The sequence below is a fragment of the Megascapheus bottae genome, chromosome 15, assembly GCF_031878675.1.
Source record: "Megascapheus bottae isolate mThoBot1 chromosome 15, mThoBot2.hap1, whole genome shotgun sequence".
Taxonomy (NCBI): domain Eukaryota; kingdom Metazoa; phylum Chordata; class Mammalia; order Rodentia; family Geomyidae; genus Megascapheus; species Megascapheus bottae.
This window is the reverse complement of record NC_143523.1, coordinates 59,153,646-59,178,998: the sequence shown is the minus strand read 5'-3', so window position 1 is coordinate 59,178,998 and position 25,353 is coordinate 59,153,646. Positions and strand designations below refer to the sequence as shown.

Here is a 25,353-nt window from a genome sequence, read left to right as displayed (position 1 = left end):
CTCAGGACCTGAATACTGATACTGTCCTTGGGTTTTCTCAGGGCTAGAGCTCTACCACTTGAGCCACAGCACCATTTCCAGCTTTTTTCTGTGTATGTGGTACCGAGGAATCGAACCTGGGTCTTCGTGCATGCTAAGCAAGCACTCTACCACTAGGCCAAATCTCGGCCCTTGAATATATATATGATGTTTAAAATATATTAAGAGCCTTCCTCCCCCCCTCCCCCCGTCCCGGAGCTTGAACTCAGGACCTAGGCATTATCCTTGTTTTACTCAAGGCTAATGCTCTACCACTTGAGCCATAGTGCTACTTCTGGTCTTTTCTGTTTTGTGTTACTAAGGAATTGAACTCAGGTGACAGGCAAGCACTCTACTACTACTAGCCATATTCCCAGTTCCCTTCAGTTCTAAAATTGATTTCATAGCAGATTTTTTCAGCAGGTACCTACAGATTTTGGAGACAATTTCACCAGAATTCTTTTTATGCTTTATTTTTGCCTGGATTAAAAAGATAAAAATGATTAAGCTTCCCATTTCTTCCTTCTGTTGGTTTATTCATAAACATTGCCATAAATGTGTGTGTGTGTGTATTTTAGTTTGCATCTCGCTACTAGAAGTAGAGAGATGAGTAGAACAATAAGGAAACATTAAAAAATTTTTTTGTGTGTATGTGTGTCATGTGGCTTGAACTTGGCCTGGGCACTGTTCCTGAGCTCTTCAGCTCAAGGCTACCACCCTACTACCCCTGGGCCTGGGTGCTGTCCCTGAGGGCTTCAGCTCAATGCTACCACCCTAACCTTGAGCCAAGCCCCACTTCTCCTTTTCTAGATGTTAATTAGAGATTAGAGTCTCAAGTCCTTTTGTTCCCAGGGCTGGCATTTAACCTTGATCCTGAGATCTCAGCCTCCTGAGTAGCTAGGATTACAGGCGTGAGCCACAGCGCAGGCTAATAAATAGTATTTACTTGGAATCATGGAACATTCAAGTGCCTACAGGAAAAGGAAAGCATTAATAAAAAATAAAATGATAAGAAAAAGGTCCTATGAATCTCAAAAGTGTTCAAACACACAATAAAACTTCTTTTATTGTAATTAGAGGGGTTACATTTGTATTTGCCAGATAGAAGGTGCATTACTTCACATACTCTGATACTCATGTTTTTGTCCCCATTTCCCTCTCCCCACCCCTTCCCCTCATCTTGTTTTTCCCTCCTTCCCTTTCCTATTTCAAATAAACAAATAAATGTATATATAATATACCAGATAATATGGTCAGATACTGTAACAATATGAGATTAACCAAGGGGCAACAAAAGAGATGAGAAATAACATAGTACATTAAAATAACAATCACACATTATAAAGCTCTTGTTTCCATACCCTGGAGGTCCTTTCATTTAGCTACAACCTATATGTCCTTACTGTATCTAGGTTTTGAGCTATTGTAATCCTCTCCTAGGAGAGTCCAAGGTTTGTACTAAAGTATTCACTTTAGAATGATATGTCAATTATTCCTTAATGCTAGTGATAATATTTATTCTCCAATTCCTTACTGGGGCTTTATAATTAGCCTCATGTGGGGAATTGATTCATGAAGAATCAACATCACTATCATCATCATCATCATCATCTGAGAATAAAATAATACATAGTATTTAACATTATATAATAATAATCTGTATAATAATATTCTTGTATACAGGCTGACATCAGATTTGCATATAATCTACACATATCTTCCTAAATATATTCAAGTCACCTCAGGATTACTGATGGTAGCTAATATAAAAAGTTATACTGCAGGGCTGAGAGTTTGGCCTAGTGCTAAGAGTGCTTGCCTAACATGTACAAAGACCCAGATTTGATTTCTTGGTACTAGATATATAGAAAAAAGTTGGAAATGGTGCTCTGGCTCCAGTGGTAGAGCACTAGCCTTGAGAAAGCCCAAGGACATTGCTCAGGCCCTGAGTTCAAGGCCCAGGACTGGCCAAAAAAAAAAAAAAAAAAAAAAAAGTTATACTGCAGAGGGGTGCTGGCAGCTCATGCTTATAATTCTAGCTTCTCAGGAAACTGAGATTTGAGGATTGTGGTTTGAAGCTAGCCTGGGTAGCAGGAGGTTCATGAAACTCTTAGCTCTAATTAACTGCCCCTTTCCTCCCCCCTAAAAAAAAAAATAAGTAAAATTGTGACTCAAATGGTAGAGCACTAGCTTTGAGTGATAATGCTAAGGGATAGCACCAAAGCCCTGAGTTCAAGCCTCAGGACCAGCATATACACAAAGGAGGTATAATGTACTATTAGAAAATGACAATAAAAAAAATCTATGTATGTATAGTTCCATGCTAGAATTTTGTTTTCAAATATGTTAATTGAATCTATGATAACCTGCAGAAGGCTGACATTTATTTTCACTTTAGTATTCATATCTTAGAAGTCTACCATAAAACCTTCTGACCTTAGAAAAACTGGATGGTAAATTCTATTCTTAGTTATCACATGTTGGAGGAGTTCAAGATGCATGATAGTATGTCTTAGGACCTTGTTCATTTTTTAAACTCTGAACTTCGCCAATTCCTCTAAATCCATCAACAAATAGCATATCAACAGCAAATCGGTCATTATCTTCAATCACTGTATTCATCATTATATTCAACCAAGTACTTTAATTTTTTTCCCCTTCTTCCCTTCCAGCATTCTTTTGAAATGGAAAAAATTACTGTAAGTACACAGAAGTCTCAGTGGATTAAAGTTCTGTTGAATCTACCAAAAGATAAAGAACAGGGAATGCACAGTAAAACAATGGTTCCTTCCTAATCTTACCCCAGTGCACTAAGGAATTGCTAAGAGATAAAAGATAGTAATTTAGCATGTAATGTCTATTCTGTTTATGTTTGAAGAAAAGACATGAAGGGCTGGGCATTTGGCCTAGTGGTAGAGTGCTTGCCTAGCATGCACAAAGACCCGGGTTCGATTCCTCAGTACCACATACATAGAAAAAAGCTGGAAGTGGTGCTGAGGCTCAAGTGGTAGAATGCTAAGCCTTGAGAAAGTCCAAGGACAATGCTCAGGCCCTGAGCTCAAGCCCAGGACTGGCAAAAAAAAAGAAAAGACGTGAAAATTCTTAACAATAGCCCATTCAGAAGACCATAAAGAATATATGACCCTTCTCACAAATGGAAGCTAGATAATGTCTTGGGCAGTCTGCTACTGTATGTCTAAGGGCATAATGTGGGGTTTTGAAAACAAAATCTAAAACAAAAACTACAGAAATGAAGCTGAACACTTTAAACAGCAATCCTAGAACACACCACAGCTACAAGTATGTCAAATGCTCATGTAGTATTTATAAGTTGATATTCTGCATAAAGAATCCATCTTTGCATTCAACAACGTGCATCCATCAGCCACCTATGATTGCCGCCTACTCTGGAGTAAATATATGATTTTTTTTCTCGATCTGTGGTATGCTGAATATAAAGTTTCAGCTGTGATCATAAATACACTTGCTTATTTGTTATGTTTGAAATGAGAAAATGAAAAAAATTAAGTTGTTCTTCCTTTTTACACACATACTCTTCAGGAATTTACATTTAGTTCAGTTTGCACACATGTAATTAACATTAACTGGTAGACCATTATCATTTTTTTCTAGTTACAAATCAAATTACTCTTTTTTTGGTGCTAGCCCTGGGGCTTGAACTCAGTGCCTGAGTGCTGTCCCTGAGTTTTTGAGCTCAAGGATAGCCACAGCACCACTTCAGGCTTTTTGATGGTTAACTGGAAGTAAGAGTCTCAGACTTTTCTACTCAGGCTGGCTCAAATGTGATCCTGAGACCTCAGCCTCCTGAGGAGCTAGGATAATAGGCAAAAATCATTAACATACAGCTCAAATTACTATTTATTTTATTTTTGTTAGTGCTCGGATTTAAACTCAGGGCCTCAAACTTACTAAAACTTAAGCACTGCTCACAGTCCTATTTTTGCTTTAGTTATTTTACTTTTTGGAGGGGGTGAAGAAAACAGGGTTTTTCACTCTTCTCTGGGAACTGGCCTCCAAGTGTATTCCTCATATGTAGGCTTCCCATATGGTTAGATTACAGACTTACGTCGTTAATGTCTGGCTAATTGTTGTGATGGAAGTCTCAGTAACTTAGCTCATACTAGCCTCAAACCACCATCTTTCCATTTCCACCTACCAAGTAACTAAGATTAGAAGCATGTGCCATCAGGCTTGCTCTAAAAGGAGTCAATTTTTTTTTTAAAGTCTACTACAAGTATAAGAAATACTATTTGCAAAAAGCAAAATTATCAAAATAGATTAATATACAACATACCAATGCTTTTCATGTTAAGAAGGACAGAGGAAAAAAAGCCCCAGAGCTATGGAAACAGAAAGATTAAAAATAATTTGTTGGAAAACATTACAAACCCGTCAAATGGTCCACAACAAATTAAGACTCTGAAAGAAAAAGAAATCCATTTTCGTGAAGTATAGAAAAGCCTGTCACTGTTTATAAAAGTTAAGTCTCTATGGCTACAGATTTTCTATAATATAAACACATTCATGCATATTTTAGATATTACTAATGATTTGCCTTATAGTAGTAATGAAATAAAAAATCAAAAAGTAAATTATTGCCAATTCTACATATAAGATTAATAATTAAACTGCTAAAACCACATTAAAAGAAATACAAGCAAACTTAATGTATATTTTAATTATTACAAAACTTCAGCTTCCCTTTAGGCAAATACTGCTGGAGTCATAATTCTTTCCTGATTTCCTTTTAAATACATTTCAGAAGCATGATAATTTTTAAACAAAAAATAAAATAGAAGCTAAGACTGAAGGAAATTGGACAGGGAATCAAGAAACCAAGGTCTTATTCCTGGTTCTCCAAATTATTCTGTGTGGCTCCAGGCAAGTCATTTACAACCCTCAGTTGTTCTGCTCAGTTCCCAGTGATGGAGTGGAAACCAAGAAGGTCTCTAAGGACCTTTCCATAAGCCAGGAAGCAAGCACTCTGCATACAAAGGATGCTTTGATTTTTTTTTTTTTTTTTTTTTGGCAGTCCTGGGCTTGAGCTTGGGCCTGAGCACTGTTCTTGGACTTTCTCAAGGCTACAGCTCTACCACTTGAGCCTCAGCACCACTTCCGGCTTTTTTTTTCCTATGTATTTGGTACTGAGCTCTCTGATGATTTTTAAAAACATGTCTTGCATCTTCTTGAGGCAAGAAACAGAAGACCCATTCCTACAAGCTATATATGAGAGACAGCTGATAAAGGAACACACCTTTAAGTTCTGAGGTCGTGTGAATTTGTTGAGAAGTGCAGTTTGAATGAGCTCCCATCGGCTACCTGCAGTTCGCTCACCATTCTTAGGAAAAAAAAAAAAAAGAAAAGCACAGTTATACTATTCTGGGTTTGTATGACTGAATGAAAAGTCAAAAAACACACTAAACTATGTTTCAGGCATTTGTCTTACCTCATCTTCCACAGGGTACAAGTTTTGCTCAGAACAAGGCATTTTAACATGCTTGTTATCCCACAAATCTTTATAATGTGTCGGAAAAGGTTTGGGAACCTCTCCTGTTCGCAAAAGATCTACCTGAAATAAAAGGTAAACAGGAAAATGCTAAGTGCATAAAAATTAACTTTCTTCTATAAAAGAATCCAAACAACACAGCCAAAGCAAATACTCTAAAATGCCACATTCACTTCCTCTCAGTTTTCAAGTCACCATGTCTTGTGAATTCTAATTTACTCCATCTAGGTGCCAGGGCTTCAAGCTTGCCTGAATTTCCACCACCAATCCCCACTCTGTCTCCCTAGTGCCACTTCACATTCATCCCCTCATAAAACCTTTATCCCCATTTAAACATTATTTTTGAAAGTATTTTCATTCTCCTAGTCCTTTAAGGCTTCTACTCTGATTTCAAGTGGCATTCCATTCTTACTGATTGACAGGTGACAGACATAGAAAGGGAATCGTTGTTTTATATGCTTAAGATCTTGTTTCCACAAAGGGATTATCTTTATGATTGTTGTTCTTAATGTACTATGTGAAGCTATTTCTTTTTTCTTCATTCCCTTAAGGTTTGTCTCATGTTGTTACTGTATCTGACTTTGGCACCTGGTATATCATATATATGTTTATTTGTGTATTTGAAAGGGGGAAGGTCAGGGAAAAACAAGATGACTGGGGGGGGTGGGAGGAATGGGAGAAAAACATGCGAAGGGCTAACAATGTTCAATAAGTAATGTACCCACTACCCGATGAATGTAACTACAACCTCTCTATACATCATCCCAACAATAGAAAGAAAGAAAGAAAGAAAGAAAGAGAAAAGAAAAGAACAGATCTTGTTTATAGCCAGGTATTTGTGGCTCAAGCCTATACTCCTAGCTACTCAAGCTGAAATCCGATGATCACAGTTCAAAGCCAACCCCGAGGAAAGTACATAAGACTCTTATCTCCAATTATACACCAGAAAACCAGAAATGACGCTGTGGCTCCAAGTAGTAGAGTGCCCTAAGCAAAAAGAGCACAGGGCTAACACCCAGGCCATGACTTACGGGGGGGGGGGGGGGGGGGGGGGGGGGGAGAAGAGTACTGTTTCCCTTCCTCCTCCCTACCTACCTCCCTTTCTTTGTTCTCATAGTCCCCTTACTTACAAGTTACAAGCGAAACTTTCCTTGATCCTACGTTTCTGTCTCTAAATCTTGGTAAAATTATTTGTAAAAAGAAATCTCAGTGTAACCAGGAGTTGGCCTAGTGGTAGAGTGCTTGATTAGCTGGCACGAAGAACCAGGTTCAATCCATTGGTTCCATATACATAAAAAAGCCGAAAGTGATGCTGCGGCTCAAGTGAGAGGTCTAGCCATGAGAAAGCCCAAGGATAGTGATCAGGCCCTGAGTTCAAGCCCCAGGTTTGGCAAATAAAAAATAAAAAGTCTCAGTGTGAATGGAGAAGGACTGATATCTGGGTTCCCCTCCAGATAATCTTTGCTCTGAAATATTACCTTTGTCTTCCTTCACTTCTTAAAATTTGCATCATTATGGGCTAACCTTAGGTGGTCATGGACAATTATATGGGAAGAATAACTTCTATATTCTTTGGCAAGAGGGGAGACTGCCCTGAGGTTTGAATTCAGGGCCTTACACTTGCTAGGGAGGCATTCTATCTATGATCCACAACTCCAACACTTTTTTGGCATTGTTTTATTTATTTATTTTTACTGGGTGTGAGACTTGAACTCGAGGCCTGGTCACTGTAACTGAACTATTTTGTTCAAGATTAGCACTATAATTTGGAGCTACTTCTGATCTTCTGGTGGTTTACTGGGAATAACACAGACTCACTGACTTTCCTACCCAGGCTGGCTTCAAATCATGGCCCCCAGATCTCAATCTCCTGAATAGCTAGGATTACAGGCATGAGCCACCAACCCAAGCTGCATCAGTTTATTTTTGCATCCTGATGTAGCCACAATGGTAGAGGCCTGCACCACCATGCCTAGTCTTTCCTGTTGGAAAAGGCTAGGCGTCTCATATGCTTCTCTGCCTAGGCTGGCCTAGAATCAGAATCCTCTTATCTATTATATTCCTAGGATGACAGGTATGTGCCATTATGGGGTCTGTTGTGCCTATGTCTAGTCTGGCCAAGAACCATTCCGTTCTCAGCCTACCACACAGCTAGAATTTACAGGTATGAAGTGAACGGCTCGGAGTGATTCCTGGAATCTCTAATTCTTCTACAACTTTTATGCCATTAACTCCCTGTGGTCTGAGCTTGGGGTGGGACTTGATTAAGTGTCTGAGTTAGGAGTGGATCGAGGGATCCATCTAGACTTCCACTTCTGAGATGACTCATTTTCACTTCTGAAAGTATGTTTCTTTTCTAATAAACTACTCCTCCTACTGTAGTTTCAGTCATGCCTGAAATCTTTCACTGGACATAGAATCAGGATAACTATACTATTCCTCTTATAATATTACCTAAACCCTATTTAGGAAGTCTTACATTCCTTAACTATAATACATTCACTTTCATCCCTAAATGCCTAACCACGTGTTATCTCTTCTTACCTCTTTCAAGCAGTTTTATTTCATTGTGTTGTTATATCATTATCATACAGGAGGACACTTATTTCTTCTTTCTTCATTAGATCTAAAGTTCTTGATGATTAATACCAATTAAATTTTGAATTTGGAATATTTAAGACAGAATCTTGTGTGCATTTTATACACATGCACATATATGCAGAAATACATAATAAATGTGTTTGTATATATACAATACAGGTCTTATAGCAGCATTGAGTAAAGTATTATCTGTAAGTACTTGTACCAAGAGGACTGAATACAATCCATCTTGACAATTATCATCTCTTCATTATATTCTCCCTATCTGTCCCAATCCCTGTTAAGTAAAACTTTGAGAAAGATGTTTTAAATTATAAAAGCCTTGGACAGTAACTTTTTACTTTTAAGTAGTCCCATTTATGGAGTCTCTCTCCAATCTGTGGTGACCCTGGGATTCTGTTCAGGAATCTTTTGCCTGTGCCTATGAGTTCCAGTGTCTCTCCTACATTATCATGTAGCAATTTCACGGTTTCCGGTCTGACGTTGAGGTCTTTGATCCACTTTGAGTTAATGCTTGTGCATGGTGAAAGGCTAGGGTCAATTTTTAGTTTTCTGCATGTGGCTGCCCAGTTTTGCCAGCACCAATAATTGAATAGACTGTGTTTGTTCCACTGTATATCTTTGGCTCCTTTGTCAAATACAAGTTGCCTATAGGAATGTGGTTCTATTTCTGGGTCTTCTATTCTGTTCCACTGATCTTCTGGTCTGTTTTTGTGCCAATACCAAGCAGATTTTGTTATTATGGCTCTATAGTAGAGTTTGAAGTCTGGTATTGTAATACCACCAGCATTGCTCTTTTTGCCTAGAATTGTTTTGGCTATTCTAGGTCTTTTCTTGTTCCATATGAATCTTTGCATTATATCTTCAATTTCCATAAAGAATGTCTTTGGGGGGGGAGGGAAATGGGTACCAAGACATGTGAAAGGGTATCAATGTACGTGAATTAATGCACCTTCTATCTGGCAAATATCATGTAACCCTTTTACTAATTACAATAAAAAAATGCAAAAAAAAAAAAAAAGAATGTCTTTGGGATTTTGATGGGGATTGCATTGAATTTGTATATCAGTTTTGGCAGTATAGCCATTTTCACTATGTTGGTTCTCCCTAGCCATGAGCATGGGATGTCTTTCCATTTCCTAGTGTCCTCTTTAATTTCTTTCGTTAGGCTTTTACAGTTTTCATTGAATAATTCCTTTGCATCTTTGGTTAAGTTAATTCCTAAGTATTTTATTCTTTTGGGGGCTATCGCAAATGGGATCATTTTCTTGATTTGGCCTTTTGTTTGTGTATTGTTGGTGTACAAAAAGGCTACTGACTTCTGAAGGTTAATTTTGTATCCTGCCACTTTGCTAAAGTAGTTTATTAATACCAGGAGTTTGGGAGTGGAGTTTGTTGGGTCACTCAAGTAGAGGATCATGTCATCTGCAAATAGGGATAGTTTAATTGCTTCTTTCCCTATGTGAATCCCTTTGATGTCCTTTTCTTGCCTTATTGCTCTGGCTAAGGGTTCCAGCACTATAATCAAGAGAAGTGGAGAGAATGGGCATCCCTGTCTAGCTCCTGATTTTAAGGTAAATGGTTCCAGTCTTTCACCATTTAGTATAATACTGGCTGTAGGTTTTTCATATATAGCTTTAACTATTTTGAGGAATGTACCTCTTATTCCTATTTTTTCTAGTGCTTTCAACATGAATGGATGTTGTATTTTGTCAAATGCCTTCTTTGCGTCCAGAGAAATTATCATATGATTCTTATCCTTAGCTCTATTGATGTGATGTATTACATTGATTGATTTGTGAATGTTAAACCAGCCTTGAATCTGTGGGATGAAGCCTACTTGATCGTAGTGTATGATTTTTTTAAATTTGTTTCTGGATTCTGTTGGCTAATATTTTATTGAGGAGTTTTGCATCTGTGTTCACTAGAGAGATAGGTCTGTAGTTTTCTTGATAAATGGAACTACCTAAAAATAAAAAGTTTCTGTACAGATAAAAGCATAGTCGCAAAAGGAGAGAGACAGCCAACCAACTGGGAAAAGATATTCACCAATAATACATCTGACAAATGCTTAATATCCAGTATCTACAGGGAACTCAAGAAACTAATGCCCCCCAAACAAATAAAAACAACCCTAAGATACCACCTTACCCCAACATGAATGGCCAAGATTTTGAACTCAGACAATGACAGTTGCGGGCGAGGTTGTAGAGAAAAAGGAACCCTACTACACTGCTGGTGGGAATGTAAACTAGTTCAGCCACTCTGGAAAGCAGTATGGAGGTTTCTTAAAGAACTGAAAATTGACCTTCCCTATGATCCCGCCATACCACTTCTGGGCATCTACCCTGAACATCAAAACCCAAGATATGATAAGGACACCTGCTCAGCTATGTTCATCTCTGCACTATTCAAAATAGCCAGGCAATGGAAACAATCCAGATGCCCTACTGCAGATGAATGGATACAGAAAAGGTTATTATGTATATATATATATATATACATACATACATACACAATGGAATTCTACATAGCCAACAAACATGATAAAATAATGGCATTTGCAGGGAAGTGGATGAATCTAGAGTGAATCATGTTGAGTGAGACAAGTCAAGACCTAAGGAACAAAAGGCGCATGGTATCCTTAATATGTGGCTATTAAATCCAAAGAGTACAAGAGCGAGGACTCAATATTTGCATACCCAATGCTATGGACATGGTAATAGAATATAAACATAATTATATAGACATAAAAATCTATGACTCTATAGACATGTTTTATTTTGTAAATTAATATGTTTCTATGACATACAAACCCTTAGCCTAATTTTGATTAAGTTCTAAAAACTAAGTCCCAGTGACTGTATATAGAGGTTCCCTTCTTGAACACTTGTTTGTTAAACTTGTCATTTGAAATATGATATAAAAATCAATGTTAATAATTCTTTAATAAAAAATTTTTAAAAAAAGCTTTGGACTTTGCCAATTCTGGACATTTTTTTTTCCTTTTGGTCAGTCATGGGGCTTGAACTCTGGGTCTGGGGCATTGTCCTGGAGCTCTTTAGTTCAAGGCTAGAGCTCTATCACTTGAACCGAAGTGCCACTTCTAGTTTTCTGATGGTTAACCGGAAATAAGAGTGTCATGGACTTTAGTGCCCAGGCTGGCTTTGAACCTCAATCATTAGATCTCAGCCTCCTGAGTAACTAGGATTACAGGTGTGGGCCACCAGTGCTCAGCTGATTCTGGCCATTTAATATAAATGGAATTATTCAATATATAGGCATTTTTCTTCAATGATCATGTTTGTACAGTTTATCTGTCTCGTAACATATGTCACCACTACACTGTAGGCTGGGAGTTTGGCCTAGTGGTAGAGTACTTGCCTAGCATGGATGAAGCCATGGGTTTGATTCCCTGGTACCACGTACCACATACACAGAAAAAGCCAGAAGTGGTGCTGTGGCTCAAGTGGTAGAGTTTTATCCTTGAGAAAGCCCAACGACAGTGCCCAGGCCCTGAGTTCAAGCCACAGGACTGGCAAAACACACACACACACACGTACTATAAATTGCCAGGTGCCAATGACTTGTGCCTATAATCCTAGCTACTCAGGAGGCTGAGATCTAAGGACTGCTGTTCAAAGCCAGCCCAGGCACAAAAGTCTGTGGGACTCTTATCTCCATTAGCTACCAGAAAACCAGAAGTGGGGCTGTGGCTCAAGTGCTAGAGTGCTAGCCTTGAGCTGAAGTGCTCAGGGACAGCACCCAGACCCAGAAAAAGCCCCAAAGCTGACAAAAAACAACAACAAAAACCTGTAACATGCCATGAGAGGTTTATGTTATTATGAACTTGTTCTAGACATGTGTTTTATCTGATGTTTCCTTCAGGTTGTGGCAACAGAAATATTTCAGAGATAGATTCTCATAGACTTTATTTTGCCCAGGATGGCCACTAACTATAATCAGCTAGATCTCACCATTGTGAATAGCTAGGATAACAGATAGGCATAAACCACTGGTGCCTGACTATATTTTTGTTTTAAGTTATATAGAGTCTCGGCTCAGTTTGTCCTGAGTTTCTGAAGAGATATTGGGCTTGGATTTTGAGCAATTCTGGAACCACTAAGACTGTGTGAGAACTGGAGCAGTGGCTCAAGTGGCAAAGTGCTACCAGCAGGGAATTAAAAAAATCAAGCAAGGGAACAAGGCCTCTATTCAGATCCCAAAAAGAAAGCAGAAAAGATTATAGAGAATCTTAGAGATGGATTAGATAGATTTTCTGCATATCAAGAGGATTAGATATATTTCAAATTGTAAGATGGGGACAAACTTTGGAAATCTGGTTTGAATCTAGAGTGTCCCTTAAAGATTTGTTATCAGGCATTGAGAGTTTGGCCTACTGGCAGGGTGCTTGCCTAGCATGAACAAAGACCCAAGTTCGATTCCTTGGTAGCACATACATAGAAAAGCCAGAAGTAGTACTGTGTCTCAAGTGGCAGAGTGCTAGCCTTGAGGAAAAAGCCCAAGGACAATGCTCAGGCCCTCAGTTCAAGCCCCAAGACTGATTTAAAAAAAAAAAAGGTTTGTTTTGTTATCAACCATGAAGTTCGTGGGATCTTCTCTCCTTTTCAATCAGTGCCCAGCAGTTAACATCATTTATGCTTTTTGTTGCTGTTGATTTTTTTTTTGCCAGGCGTGGGGCTTGAACTCAGGACCTGAGCACTGTCCTTGGACTTTTTCTCAAGGAGAGCTCTACCACTTGAGCCTCAGCACCACTTCCAGGTTTTTTCTATGTATGTGGTACGGAGGAATCAAACCAGGGCCTTAGTGCATGCTAGGCAAGCACTTTACCACAAGGCCAAACTCCCAGACCCTGTTGCTGTTTTTGTTGTTGTTGTTGTTGTTGTTTTTGCCAGTCCTGGGCTTGAGCTCAGGGCCTGAGCACTGTCCTTGGACTTTCTCAAGGCTAGAGCTCTACCACTTGAGCCTCAGCACCACTTCCAGCTTTTTTCTATGTATATGGTACCGAGGAATCAAACCCGGGTCTTCGTGCATGCTTGGCAAGCACTCTACCATTTGGCCAAATTCCTGGACCCTGTTGCTGTTATTTTTTTTAAATAACCAAAACAACTCCAACCAAACTTTTATTGAGTAAATTCACCCATAAAATTCCCAATTTGGTGGTATTTTATTTAATGAGCTGTGAAACTATTACCATAATCCAGTCATAGAAAGATTGTATCAGTTATTTAATATGTCAATTATTCACCTCATTTCTCAAGGACTATAACAAAACTAAAACCTCTTAGTTATCTTCCCTAATGTATTTTTTTCTAGATTACTTTTTCTGACTATGATATATATATATATAAACATAAGACACTTATATACAGTGCCTAGATATATAAGATGTCAGATATTAATAGTTACAAAACTTCATATAATAAAACCAACATTTAGCTTTAGAAATGTAAGGCAATCTGAAATTGCATAACTCAATGCTTGATTACCTATAAAAATGTACATCTGTGCATTTTATCACAGACTCACATACACACAAATCTTATTCTTAAGTATATGTTTCCTTTTGTGAGGAATCAACTGCTTACTATTCAATTTCCTTAAATGAAATGGAACATTTTCATCTTTGGTGAGGGTGAAAATACTAAAGAGCATACTTAATGATTCAACCATATTTGACTATGGACTGTTTATCAAAGCTAGCCCAGGCAGGAAAGACGATGAAACTCTTATTAACTACCAGGAAGCCAGAAGTGGAACAGGTGACTCAAGCGGTAGTACCAGCCTTGAGTAAAAAGCCAAGAGCCTCAGTACAAGCACCAGAACTAGCAAAAGAAGAAAAATCTTTTTTTTTTTCTTTTTTTTACCAGTCCTGGGGCTTGAACTCAGCCTGAGCACTGTACTTGGGCTTACTCAAGGCTAGAGCCACAGTACCACTTGCAACTTTTTCTATGTATGTGGTACTGAGGAATCTGACCCAGGTCGTGGTGCATGCTAGACAAGCACTCTACCACTAGGCCAAACTCCTGGTCCCCAAAATTTTAAGATAACTAAGAGCTAGGGAAAATAGGGAATTAATTTTATTCCTTAAAAGATATAGAATTTCTGCTTGAAAATGTGGAAAGTGTTAAAAGTTATAAAAGGAATTATATGTCAGTGATTATATACTTAAAATGGTTAAAATGATAAGTTTTGTTATATATATATATATATCTTAGTACAGTTGTTAAAACATGAGATGAATTTTGTGTATGTGTGCCAGTCCTGGGCCTTGAACTCAGGGCGTGAGCACTGTCCTTGGGTTTTCTCTAGGCTAGAGCTCTACCACTTGAGCCACAGCACCATTTCTGGCTTCTTTTTTGATGTACGTGGTACCGAGGAATCAAACCCAGGTCTTCGTGCAAGCTAGGCAAACACTCTACCACTAGGCTAAACTCCTGGCCCAACATGAGACTGATTTTAAACAGGCTTAGATAAATGTGAGGTACTGACAGAGATGTTTTCTTTTCTTAGAAAAGAGGTCAAAGCTGGCCAATGTATAAAACCATAAACAGTTTTGAATTTTAGGAACTAAAATAATACCTAACAAGTAGTGGATAGTCAGTAACTATTGGCAACTCAGCCAAGTAAATTTAAAAAAGAAATCAAATGTGCGCTCACTGGTGGTTCTCACTTGTAATCTTAGCTACACAGAGGGCTGAGATCTAATGGTTGAGGTTCAAAGCCAGCCCAAGCAAGAAAGTCTGTAAGAATCTTATCTCTAATTGACCACCAGAAAACTGAAAGTAGAGCTGAGGCTCAAAGAGGTAGATTGCTAGCCTTGAGCAAAAAAGCTCCATGACAGCACCAAGGCTCCAAGTTCAGGCCCCACAACTGGGGGAAAAAAAAGAAAAAACAAAGCCAGGATCGTGGCTTAGTGATAAGAGTGCCTGTTTAGCATGCATGAAGCCCCGGGTTTGATTACTTGGTACCAAATACACAGAAAACACTGGAACTGGTGCTATGGATTAAGTGGTAGAGTACTGGCCTTAAGAAGGCCTAAGGACGGTGCCCAAGTCCTCAGTTCAAGTCCCAGAACTGTCAAAAAAAAAAAAAACAAGAAAAAGAAACCAATGTGCCAAGCACTGTTGATTCAAACCTATAAATCCTACTCAGAAGGCTGCAAAGGAGAAGACTGTAATTTGAGGCCAGCCCAGGCAGAAATAATCATGAGACTTTTCAGTTTATAGCTGGACATAGTAATGCTTGCCTGTCTTCCAAAGCTACATGAGCAGCAGAGCAGCAAAGTTTCCTAGAATCCATCTCAATGGAAAGATGCTGGGTGTGGTGGTGCATGCCAACCAGTCAGGGAAACCTAAAAATTGACTATAGTCCAGGTGTGTACCTGGACAAGAAAACAGACCCTTTCTCCAAAATAACCAGTGCAAAAGAAATAGAATTAGAAGCATGGCTTTGTAGTAAAGTACCTACTATATATTGTGTATCTCATGCAAGGCCCTGAGTTAAAAACCCAGCATCACCAAAAATTCAAACAAAATTCAAGGTTCTTAAAAAATACTGAAAATTCAATTTGATTATCAGCTGACAATGATTCACCTTACATGCTATATTAAGTTTACTGTAACCTGTTTCTCCATTCTGAAGACTTCATATGCAGGAGAACTTTGCAGGCCCCAGTTTGTTTTCACATTAGACTTCCAGTCTGCTCAAAAAGTGATACTCACCCGAATAGTTATTGTGTGACTGGCAGTTGGTCTCAAGAGAGGCAGCCGGGACCCACACCGAGGCATCTTCCTCATCTCCTCAATAGGTGTTCCAAGCCACTTCTTATCTGGAGAAAGGTGAGGTGGAAGGTATTTAGGGATCTTCCTTTCTGTTCTCTGATGTTTGGTTTCACATTGTTCTTTTCTAAGGGTGAGAATAAATGCATTCAGACAAATTAGCTATTATTTTGGTTTCCTTGAATACACAAATATGAAGCTTACCCAGAATATCATTTTCTAAATGAGCCAAGTTTGCTCTCACTTCAATCTGTTTTCTATTTGAAATCAGCAAGAAAACTTACAGAGGGCACATTAAAACCAGGTGCTGGGCTGGGAATGTGACTTGATGGTAGAGTGCTTGCCTAGCATGCATGAAGCCATGGGCTCGAGTCCTCCTACCACATAAACAGAAAAAGCCAAAAGTGGTGCTGTGGCTCAAGTGGAGAGTGCTAGCCTTGAGCAAAAAAAGCTCAGGGACAGTGCTCAGGCCGAGTTCAAGCTCCAGGACTGACAAAAACAAATAACAACAACAACAAAAGCAGGTGCTCATTTTCAATAGCGTGTGTGTAAGGAATTTCCAAGCATATGGAAGTCATTTTGAAAACAGAAATGAAAGTGGTGCTGTGGCTCAAGTGGCAGAGCACTAGCCTTGAGCTGAAGAGCTCAGGGACAGCACTCAAACCCAGAATTCAAGCACCATAACTGACAAAAACAAAAAACAAAAAAAGAAACAGAAATGAGCACCTATTCAATCTTTACACGAGTTTCCCATCAAGTGAACTTACTATTACATACTAAAAAATGAGAGCTTAGAAATTGTGTGAGGTTTAAGATTCTGCATGGGGTAATGACAAAAATACAAGGTTTTTAATCAGATACGTGTGGGGTTAATTCCCAGTACACTTCCCATAAATTACAGGGTTTCATTGAATTTCTCAACTCAAATATATTTTCTCATTCATAAAGTAACTCTAATATCCTACCTACATTCCTATCAGAGTATTAGAGAAAGCATAATATACAATGATCTAGGAAACATAGTAGTTGTTACCAATCTGATATTTTCATGTTTTGGGTTTTTTTGTTTTTGTTTTTTTTTTGTGGTTCATAGAACCCTGGGTCTGGGCGCTGTCCCTGAGCTCTTCAGCTCAAGACTATCACCCTAACCCTGGACCTGGGCATTGTTCCTGAGCTCTTCAGCTCAAGGCTACTGCCATACCCTTTGAGCCACAGCCCCACTTTCGGTTTTCTGGTGATTAATTGGAGATAAGAGTTTCACACTCTTTAGTTCCTGGGCTGACTTTGAACCACCATCCTCAGATCTCAGCCTCCTGAGTAGCTAGGATTACAGGAGTGAGCTACCACGGCCGGCTATTTTCATGTTTTAATCATTTTCATAAACACAACTATTTCTTCCCTCAACTATAAATGGCTTTAAATCACCTAGTAAAAAATTAAAGTATGTTACTGGAGAGATACACCGAATAAAATATAATTACCTTCTGTCATCTGCTTTGGGCACTCTCATGAAATGGTCTGTGATTTTAGAATCCTTCTTTCCATGCTGCTTGGAGCTTCTGCATTCTATATTAAGGCTAGTGGTACCTCCAGGTGGTCTGACATTTAAATCATTCATCCCAACTCGACTTTCTCCACCTTCAAACTGAAAGTGCAATTTAATTTCACCTCCCTTAGTAGAAAACCGTTTTCCAAGTTCAATGTCAGCTTCTCTTGCTTGGTATCTTGAATGTTTGTTCACCGTATGTGAGGAACTACCATCTTCTTGCTCATCAAAACCCGGACTTGCCTCTTCATCTGCTTCTGAGTCTTGACAACTGTTTTTGGAATTATCTACATCCATAGGTGACTCTGGTTCACTTTCTTTCTCAAATGCAGGAGAATGTGCTAGGCTACTTTCTTGTCTGCTCAGCTTGCTGTCATTTTTTAGTTCATTTCCAATATCCTCAGAGCCAACATCTGACAATGGACTCTCTGGTATCACATCTATTTCCTCCTGCTGACAACAGCCTGCAGTGTCTTCCACAGGATGGTTTCTGGCCTGCTCATCTTCTGTCATCTGCTTGGCGTTTGTAAGCTTTACAGGTGTCAGAAACTGTTGATTATCTCTATTTTCTTCACTATCTGTATCACTGTGGTCATCAGTTTGTGGTGACTGATCAACATTAGCATTACTAAACTGCTCTGAAACCAGAGTTACTGCTGGAGGTTCACTTTTCCCTTCTGTCTGTTTCCCTTCATTTTGCCACTTACACACAGCTGTAGTCTGATGCTGGTTCAAATACTGAGTACTTTTTTCAAGGGATGATTTATCAATACTTAGCTGAGAAACATTTTCCAATTTTTCCACATTATGTTGGTAAAAGTTATCTTTTTGTACGGAACTCATCATGGATTCTATTGTTGAATTGTTGTTTTCTTTACTATTCAAACTACAAGAGAACAGAAAGAGCCAAAACCAACTTAGGATACAAAAAAAGTAATGTATTCAACCACATCCCCACAGTGTGATGGCAATAAAGTATTTCCTTTGGTTACCTGGGCATAGTAAACCCTTTTGTTACTCTGTATCTTTGTGCAAGTGCCTGTAATACCCCTCCCAGCAGTGTGCTTACCAAACTTGTCTTTCCTTCAAATCTTTTTTTTTTTTTTTTGGCCAGTCCTGGGCCATGAACTCAGAGCCTGAGCACTGTCCTTGGGCTTTCTCAAGGCTAAAGCTCTAGCACTTGAGCCTCAGCACCACTTCTGGCTTTTTTCTATATATGTGGTACCAAGGAATTGAACCCAGGTCCTCATGCATGCTAGGCAAGCACTCTACCACTAGGCTAAACTCCCAGCCCTTTCCTTCAAATCTTAAAAGTTATTCCCTCCTTTACTGTCTGGCCTCAAGGATAAAGGGTTAACTTAACTCTGTTTCTTCTCCATGCTAATTACCACTCATACTATTACTTTTTCAGACCTCCACTGCTGCATTTAACCCAGAAGGCAACCAAAATAATAGCTAATTTGTCTGAATGCATTTATGTCTTTTGCGTCTATAACCAAAACAATACACAAATATCTTAAAGTCAGGGACTCTTTCACCTCTGGTCGCAAATATATACAAGATTCCAAAATAAAATATTTAAACTGAAAGAATGTAGATAAAGGAACACAAAAGAAATAAGAAAATACCATGAAGAAAGATAATAAATTATCTTATTCATTTCTCTGTACAGTATGTCTCCATTTATACCTTTCTGATTCAGTTGTCTTGATTCCTTTAGTGTCCATCCAACTGGTAATAGTCTTTTGTCTAAAAACTGTAATTTAAAAAAAAGGGTATATTCATATTCTTTCACACAGAAAACACATACATAAAACACAAAGTATTTTGCTGGGTTCTGCAGGTTAAACAAAGGCTAATTCTTCCCTATACTCTCAAATATTAGGATAGGAACAAAAATAATACATATGGCACACACAGAAAGTGGCTTAAAAGTGTAGGTAGGTATGGACAAATGTTTAAGATTGAACAATGTGGAACCAGAGCATCTGAAATTAAGTCCTGGCTATCTCACAGGCTTCTTGTGTAATTTTTGAGGGTAATATTTCTTTACCTGTAAAACATCAAATTAACAATATTTTTCTTCCTTAAGTTGACATGACAGATTAAATTAGTCAGCTATATATTTAGGACACTGTACAGTATATACTCAGTAAAGGTTTATTCTTAATTACTACTAATATTTTAAAAAGACAAGGAATTAAGATATTCCCAGGAAAAAGCCTACTTTAGAAAATGAGATTTCCTGAAAGAGACAGTGCTTGAATTGCGCCTTGAAAAATAAATGTAGTCACATAAGAAGAAAATCCTAAGCAAAAGCAACAATGGCAGAGACATATAAAATCTTAGGAAGAAAGCAATAGCACATGCTTGGTCACAGAGGACCTTGAATGACCCACAGACAGAGGTGCAAAAACATATTTAACAAGGCCGGGAGTTTGGCCTAGTGGTAGAGTGCTTGCCTAGCATGCACAAAGACCGGGGTTCCATTCCTCGGTACCATATACATAGAAAAAAGCCAGAAATGGTGCTGAGGCTCCAAGTGGTAAAGCTCTACCCTTGAGAAAAAGACCAAGGACAGTGCGCTGAATCCAACCCCAGAACTGGCAAAAAAAAAAAAAAAAAAAAAAAAAACCCACAAACATGCTTAAAGCCATACTCAGATTCACAATCACAGAATGCAAATCTAGGATAGGAAGTTATAGCCATGCATGAAAAGTCTGAAGGACAAACAAGAAGACCGAACTTAGTGAGGGAAACCCTGGAGAAAGTTACTTGTTGCTTTTTTAAATTTTCTGTCAGTAATTTCCAAACTATCTAGGTCATCAAGAAGCTAGCAATAAATGGATCACCAGATCATACTCCAGATCTACTGGGCTGAATCTGGAATCTGGGAGCATTTTAGAAGAAATAAAAATAACCAACAGACAAGAGCAAAGGTAGAGTTGATTAGCTCAGTAGCAGAATGTGTATCTTCCACAAAGTATTCAACTGCCATATAATTAAAATGTACCTTCTCAGAATAGTTCAAACAGTAAAAATCTTTTGGATTAGTATTCTTTAAATGGTTTCTACCACCAAAACCAAACTACAAAGTTGATTTATTTTCTTGTTCTTTTCTTTTCTTTTTTTCCAATCCTGGAGCTTGAACTCCAGGCCTGGGTACTCTCCCTGAGCTTCTTTTGCTCAAGGTTTACATTCTATCACTTGAGCCACAGTGCCACTTCTGGATTTTTCTGTTTATGTGGTACTGGGGAATCAAATCCAGGAATTACTCAGGTTAGGCATCCCTAAAAAATGCCCGAAGTCTGACATTTTTTTAGTTCCAGCATTAATTCTTGTACATTTCAATTTCAGATGAGAAATGCTCTGCCAATGAAGTATAATGTAAAAATCCTTAAATCTGACAAATGTCCAAAACCTGAAACACTGCTGGTTGCAAGCATTTCAGCTAAGTAATAATCTGTGCCAACCACATTTATAGTTCAGAAAGGCCTTAAAATTACAAATCATTGTCAAAACATTCATTCTTTGAACCATGCTAGAATTTCCATGAATGTGAAGATGTAATGTAAAGAAGCTCCTCTAACACACATAAAACACATTACAAAAACTAAAAACTGCATTTCACGTACGTAAATTTGTTATATCATTTTATTTTGAACTTTACTCAATTATAAAAGCTTTATTTTTAAAATTTACTATGAAGTAGTTATAGCTTATGTCTGTAAGTCAGATTATGAATATAATGCATCTTGATCAATGTCACCCCTTCTATCATTCTCTCCTGTTTTATAGTTAGACGTCAATATTATACTCTTTCTTTCTTTTCTTTTTTTGGTCAGTCATAGAGCTAAAACTCTGGGCCTGGACACTGTCCTTGAGCTTCTATTTTTGCTCAAGGCGCTCACTCTACTGCCTGAGCCACAACTCTACTTCCAGCCTTTTCTGTTTATGTGGTACTGAGGGATTGAACACAGGACTTCTAGCATGTTAGGCACGCACTCTACCACTAAGCCAAATATTATACTCTTTTATAGACTTGTTCTTTCATAAATGGCATGTGAAGCATTTCTAGTGCGTTCCCTTCTAGAATTCTAATGGTGTGCCCTTTTATTTTGTTTGTTTGTTTTTCTTGGTTCAAAATGTTATATTCTGGTCTATTACTCGATGGTTTTTAATCCAATTCTCTGTAGTATTTTTAAAAATCCATATTTATAGGAAAATTAATAAAACATGCAGTATATTCCAGTAAAGTTGTGATCCTTGAAACCCAAGAAAAAGATGGAGTATAACTATGATTCCTAAGGCATGAGAAAAAGATGAGGAAAGGCATGAAGTGAGGATTCAATAGCTCCTGCTAATCATATATCCTCTAGTTCTTGTTCCAGCATCAAAGGTCTGCCCTACTTCTCTTTCTAACACTACCTCTAGGTTTCAAAGATTTTTCAAACACAGAGCTTTAACCCATTCTCCTAAAGCAAGTATAAAGCAACACTTCATAGGATTCTAAAGGATTTCTCTCACTTAACTAGAAATGATCACAGCAAATAAAAAGATGAGATGAGAAATAAAAAATAGGAAAATGTCTTCCAATCCTAAACGGAGACCACTTCCCAATTACAAACCCCAACCTCCTCAAGTTTTTCATTTCTTTGAGCTACTGCTTGCTCACCTTGAAAATGGTGTTATCTATTTCCAGGGGTTATAAGGATCCATTAGAATACAAAATAAAGAGACACAGAAGCACCAGTAGCTCACACCTGCAATCGTAGCTAGTTAGGAAGCATCTCTGAAGATTGAGGTTCAAAGTCAGTTCAGACAGAAAAGTCTATGAGACTCTTATCACCAAGTTAACACCAAAAGCTATGGCTCAAGTAGTAGAGTGCTAGCCTTGAGTACAAAAGCTCAGGGACAGTGTTCAGGCCCTGAGTTCAAGCCCCAGGACTGGCACACAATAAAAAGAGACATGAAGTTGACTTTGAAATTCGTTTGCACAATTAGTTTTTGCTAATCAAAATTTATAGAAAAAAAATAGCTTCATAAGGCCTTCTATCTGCTGAGATCAGTAACTCTCCCAATATATTGTAACTTCACACTCTCACTAGTATCATCTTGCATAAGCCGTGTATTTCAAGGAAGTCATTTGATTAGCAGCTGTTAATATAAAAGCAAATGGAATAAAATGCATTAAAATTCACTAAGATTCCCAAGGAACATTCCATTTCCACAGTCTTCTACAACAATTGGGGAAATCATTGACTATCCAAATGTGAATACTGAGTTCTACCTATTTGTAGATTTATAACAAGAAATATACCCAGAAAAATAAATGCAAAACTTAAAAGGTATTTAATACATTTGCCACTCCTAGGGCTTGAACTCAGGGCCTGAGCACTGTCCTTGGGCTTTCCTCAAGGATAGCATTCTACAACTTGAGCCACAACACACTTCTGGCTTTTTCTGTGTATATGGTACCAAGGAATCAAACCCAGGGCTACATGCATGCTAGGCGAGCACTCTACCATTAAGCCATACTCTTAGCCCAATACTTCTTTCTTTCCTTTTGTTTTTTTTTGGGGCCAGTACCAGGGTTTGAACTCAGTGTGCCGAACTTGCTAAGCTTGCTTACTCTTGAAACATTTTGCAGACTTTTGGCAATGAAGTCTCTTGGATTTTTCTGCCTGGGCTGGCTTCAAGACTAGATCCTCTGGATGTCAGCCTCCTGAGTAGCTAAGATTAGAAGAATGCACCACCAGCTCCTAAAGATACTTGTAAATCTCTTTCCTTTTTGGGGGGGGAGGGGAGGAGGGTTGGTTCTGGGGTCTGAACTCAGGGCACTGTGCAGTAGGTAGGCACTCTTAAGCCTATGACCACAATTTCTGGAGCATGACATTTCTTATGAGGTACAAGTGTCCTATAGTCTCCTGAATTCATCCAAGTCTTCTCTTCTCTGTTGCCTGTATTCAAGCCTATGTTAAAGTTATCTCCTCTTTCCTCAAATCAAATGTTTATCTAGCCTTGGAACTCCATTTGGCCTTTCCATCTTTTTTTTTTTTTTTTCCATTTTCCACACACAAGTGATAGGGCCCTTTAAACAAGTAAATCTAATCAAGGACCCCTCCCCTTCACCCCTCCCCTGAAATCCACTTAATGTCTTCTCATTGCCCTTAGAGATAAGGTTCAAAATCTTTAGTATAAAGCCCTCAACTCAGATCAGCCTAACCTACTCCATTTGGCAAAAGAATCCACTGTATGACAGGAAAGCTGTTTTACACAAACTGTTCTAAACTAAACAGAATCCTGCCTGCATTTTGGAAAGAGCTGTATAAGCTGATAAAAGTATTTCTTACTGTTCAAAACAGTGAGCAAGTGACCCTTCAGTAGTCTCCTGGAACAGCTAGCTGAACCAAAATTATATTCCTCCTGCATATTTAAGCTTATAAATCCAGCTCTAATCCTCCTTGGGGCCAACACTGACTATACTATCTGCCCCTTTCCTCTCTTGGAAACTGAATAAACCATTGCTTCCTTGCTTGAAACTTGGATTTGTGATGAATCCCTTTGATTCCCTTTGAACCAAACATAACCCTTCAGGCCCTAATACTCAGTACTATGCATATATCACAAGAACAATATGCTTTGTCCTAACTATCCATTGATCATTTCCCTATCTTCTTTGCATACCAGCTGTACTTCTCTTTCCCTAGATACTCGTATAAAGTCTTCAGTCAACAGAATAAGCACTTCACCTTCTGCTAGACTATTTTTGATGCCATAAACTGCATTAGTTATACCTGACTCCTACCAAAAGTGTCACCTATCAGAACATCCATTACCTTCTGTTTTACCTGTTGATTTGTTGTTCTATGGTCTGTCTCTCCTTTTAAGATTCCAGGGTATGAATGCAGAGACCACCTTCAAGTTCAACACTGCATCAGGAACAAGTCTAACCCTAGCAAAGACTAGTTGTTCTGTACTCTGGGAGCAAGAATGAAAGAATAAAATCGCAACAGCTATCTTTCCAGCGGGAAAGATTTGCTTCACGTACACAAGCAGATCTCTGAATAACTTCTCCATCAATCCCGAGAAGAGAAACGCGTCTCCTCTAACACCCCCCCCCCCGCCCTGAGTAACTGTCCTTTAGGGTTTCTCACATCACAAAAACTTCGTTCCCTCTCTCCCACGACTGACTTTTGGAGACTGAGCAAGGGGATGATAGCTGTGCACACAAGACCAGACAGGAGTGATGGCAGCTCTGAGTCCTTGGACTGAAACCGGAGTTTTGGGCCGAGGTGAAAGACAAAAGCTGGGGGAATTTTTATTATCATTATTATTTTCCTCACATACCAAGCGAGATGGCGTTGCCTCTGTGCTGCCCCGCCCGCCTCCGGACCGAGCCTGGCGAGGACGGTGGAACCCTTAACTCTACCCGGGCGTCCTTGGGGTCGAGGATGCGCCTCTGCTTGCAGGGAAAGTGCCGGGAGTCCGAGGCAGCCGACGCAGCAGCTCCCGCGGCGGCCCAGCGAGGTCGCTTGGTGCAGGGCTCACAGCCGGGGCCCGCACTCATGCTGGGACCCGCGGCGCGCAACCCCCGGGCCGGCCGGGGCGGGGCGGAGAGCCGCATTCACTGCCCGTACCGAGACGGACGGCGCCTCCTTCACGGCGCCTCCCCGCACCATTCCTCCCTGCCGAGGCCCGCTTCCGCGATGGTTGACCCTCGGGCCTCAGACTCAGGCCCTCCCCGGTTCAGCCGCTCGTTCCCCCTCCTCCACAGGGAGCCGACCCGGCCTCACGGCGCCCCACTCCGGCTACGGCGCCGGCTTCCTCTCTTTCTCACTACCGGAAAGCCGCCACCG

The 25,353-nt window shown here is 39.2% G+C and overlaps 1 protein-coding gene across 2 annotated transcripts in view; it reads right to left on the bottom strand.

Annotated features, from left to right (window-relative positions):
* Positions 1-25,338, bottom strand: part of Parg (poly(ADP-ribose) glycohydrolase) — a 122,933-nt gene extending 97,595 nt beyond the window's left edge. Inside the window, exons 1-6 of one of the 2 annotated variants that reach the window (XM_090346811.1) lie at positions 24,845-25,338; positions 19,184-19,250; positions 17,430-18,380; positions 15,892-16,075; positions 5,486-5,608; positions 5,294-5,377 (exon numbers count right to left, since the gene is read on the bottom strand). In XM_090346811.1, the coding sequence (XP_090202937.1) occupies positions 5,294-5,377; positions 5,486-5,608; positions 15,892-16,075; positions 17,430-18,380; positions 19,184-19,250; positions 24,845-25,121 (1,686 nt within the window). In that variant the 5' untranslated portion in view covers positions 25,122-25,338. The remainder of the gene's footprint in view (positions 1-5,293; positions 5,378-5,485; positions 5,609-15,891; positions 16,076-17,429; positions 18,381-19,183; positions 19,251-24,844) is intronic. The other variant, XM_090346812.1, reaches the window with a different exon arrangement.
* Between the last annotated feature and the right edge of the window lie 15 nt (positions 25,339-25,353).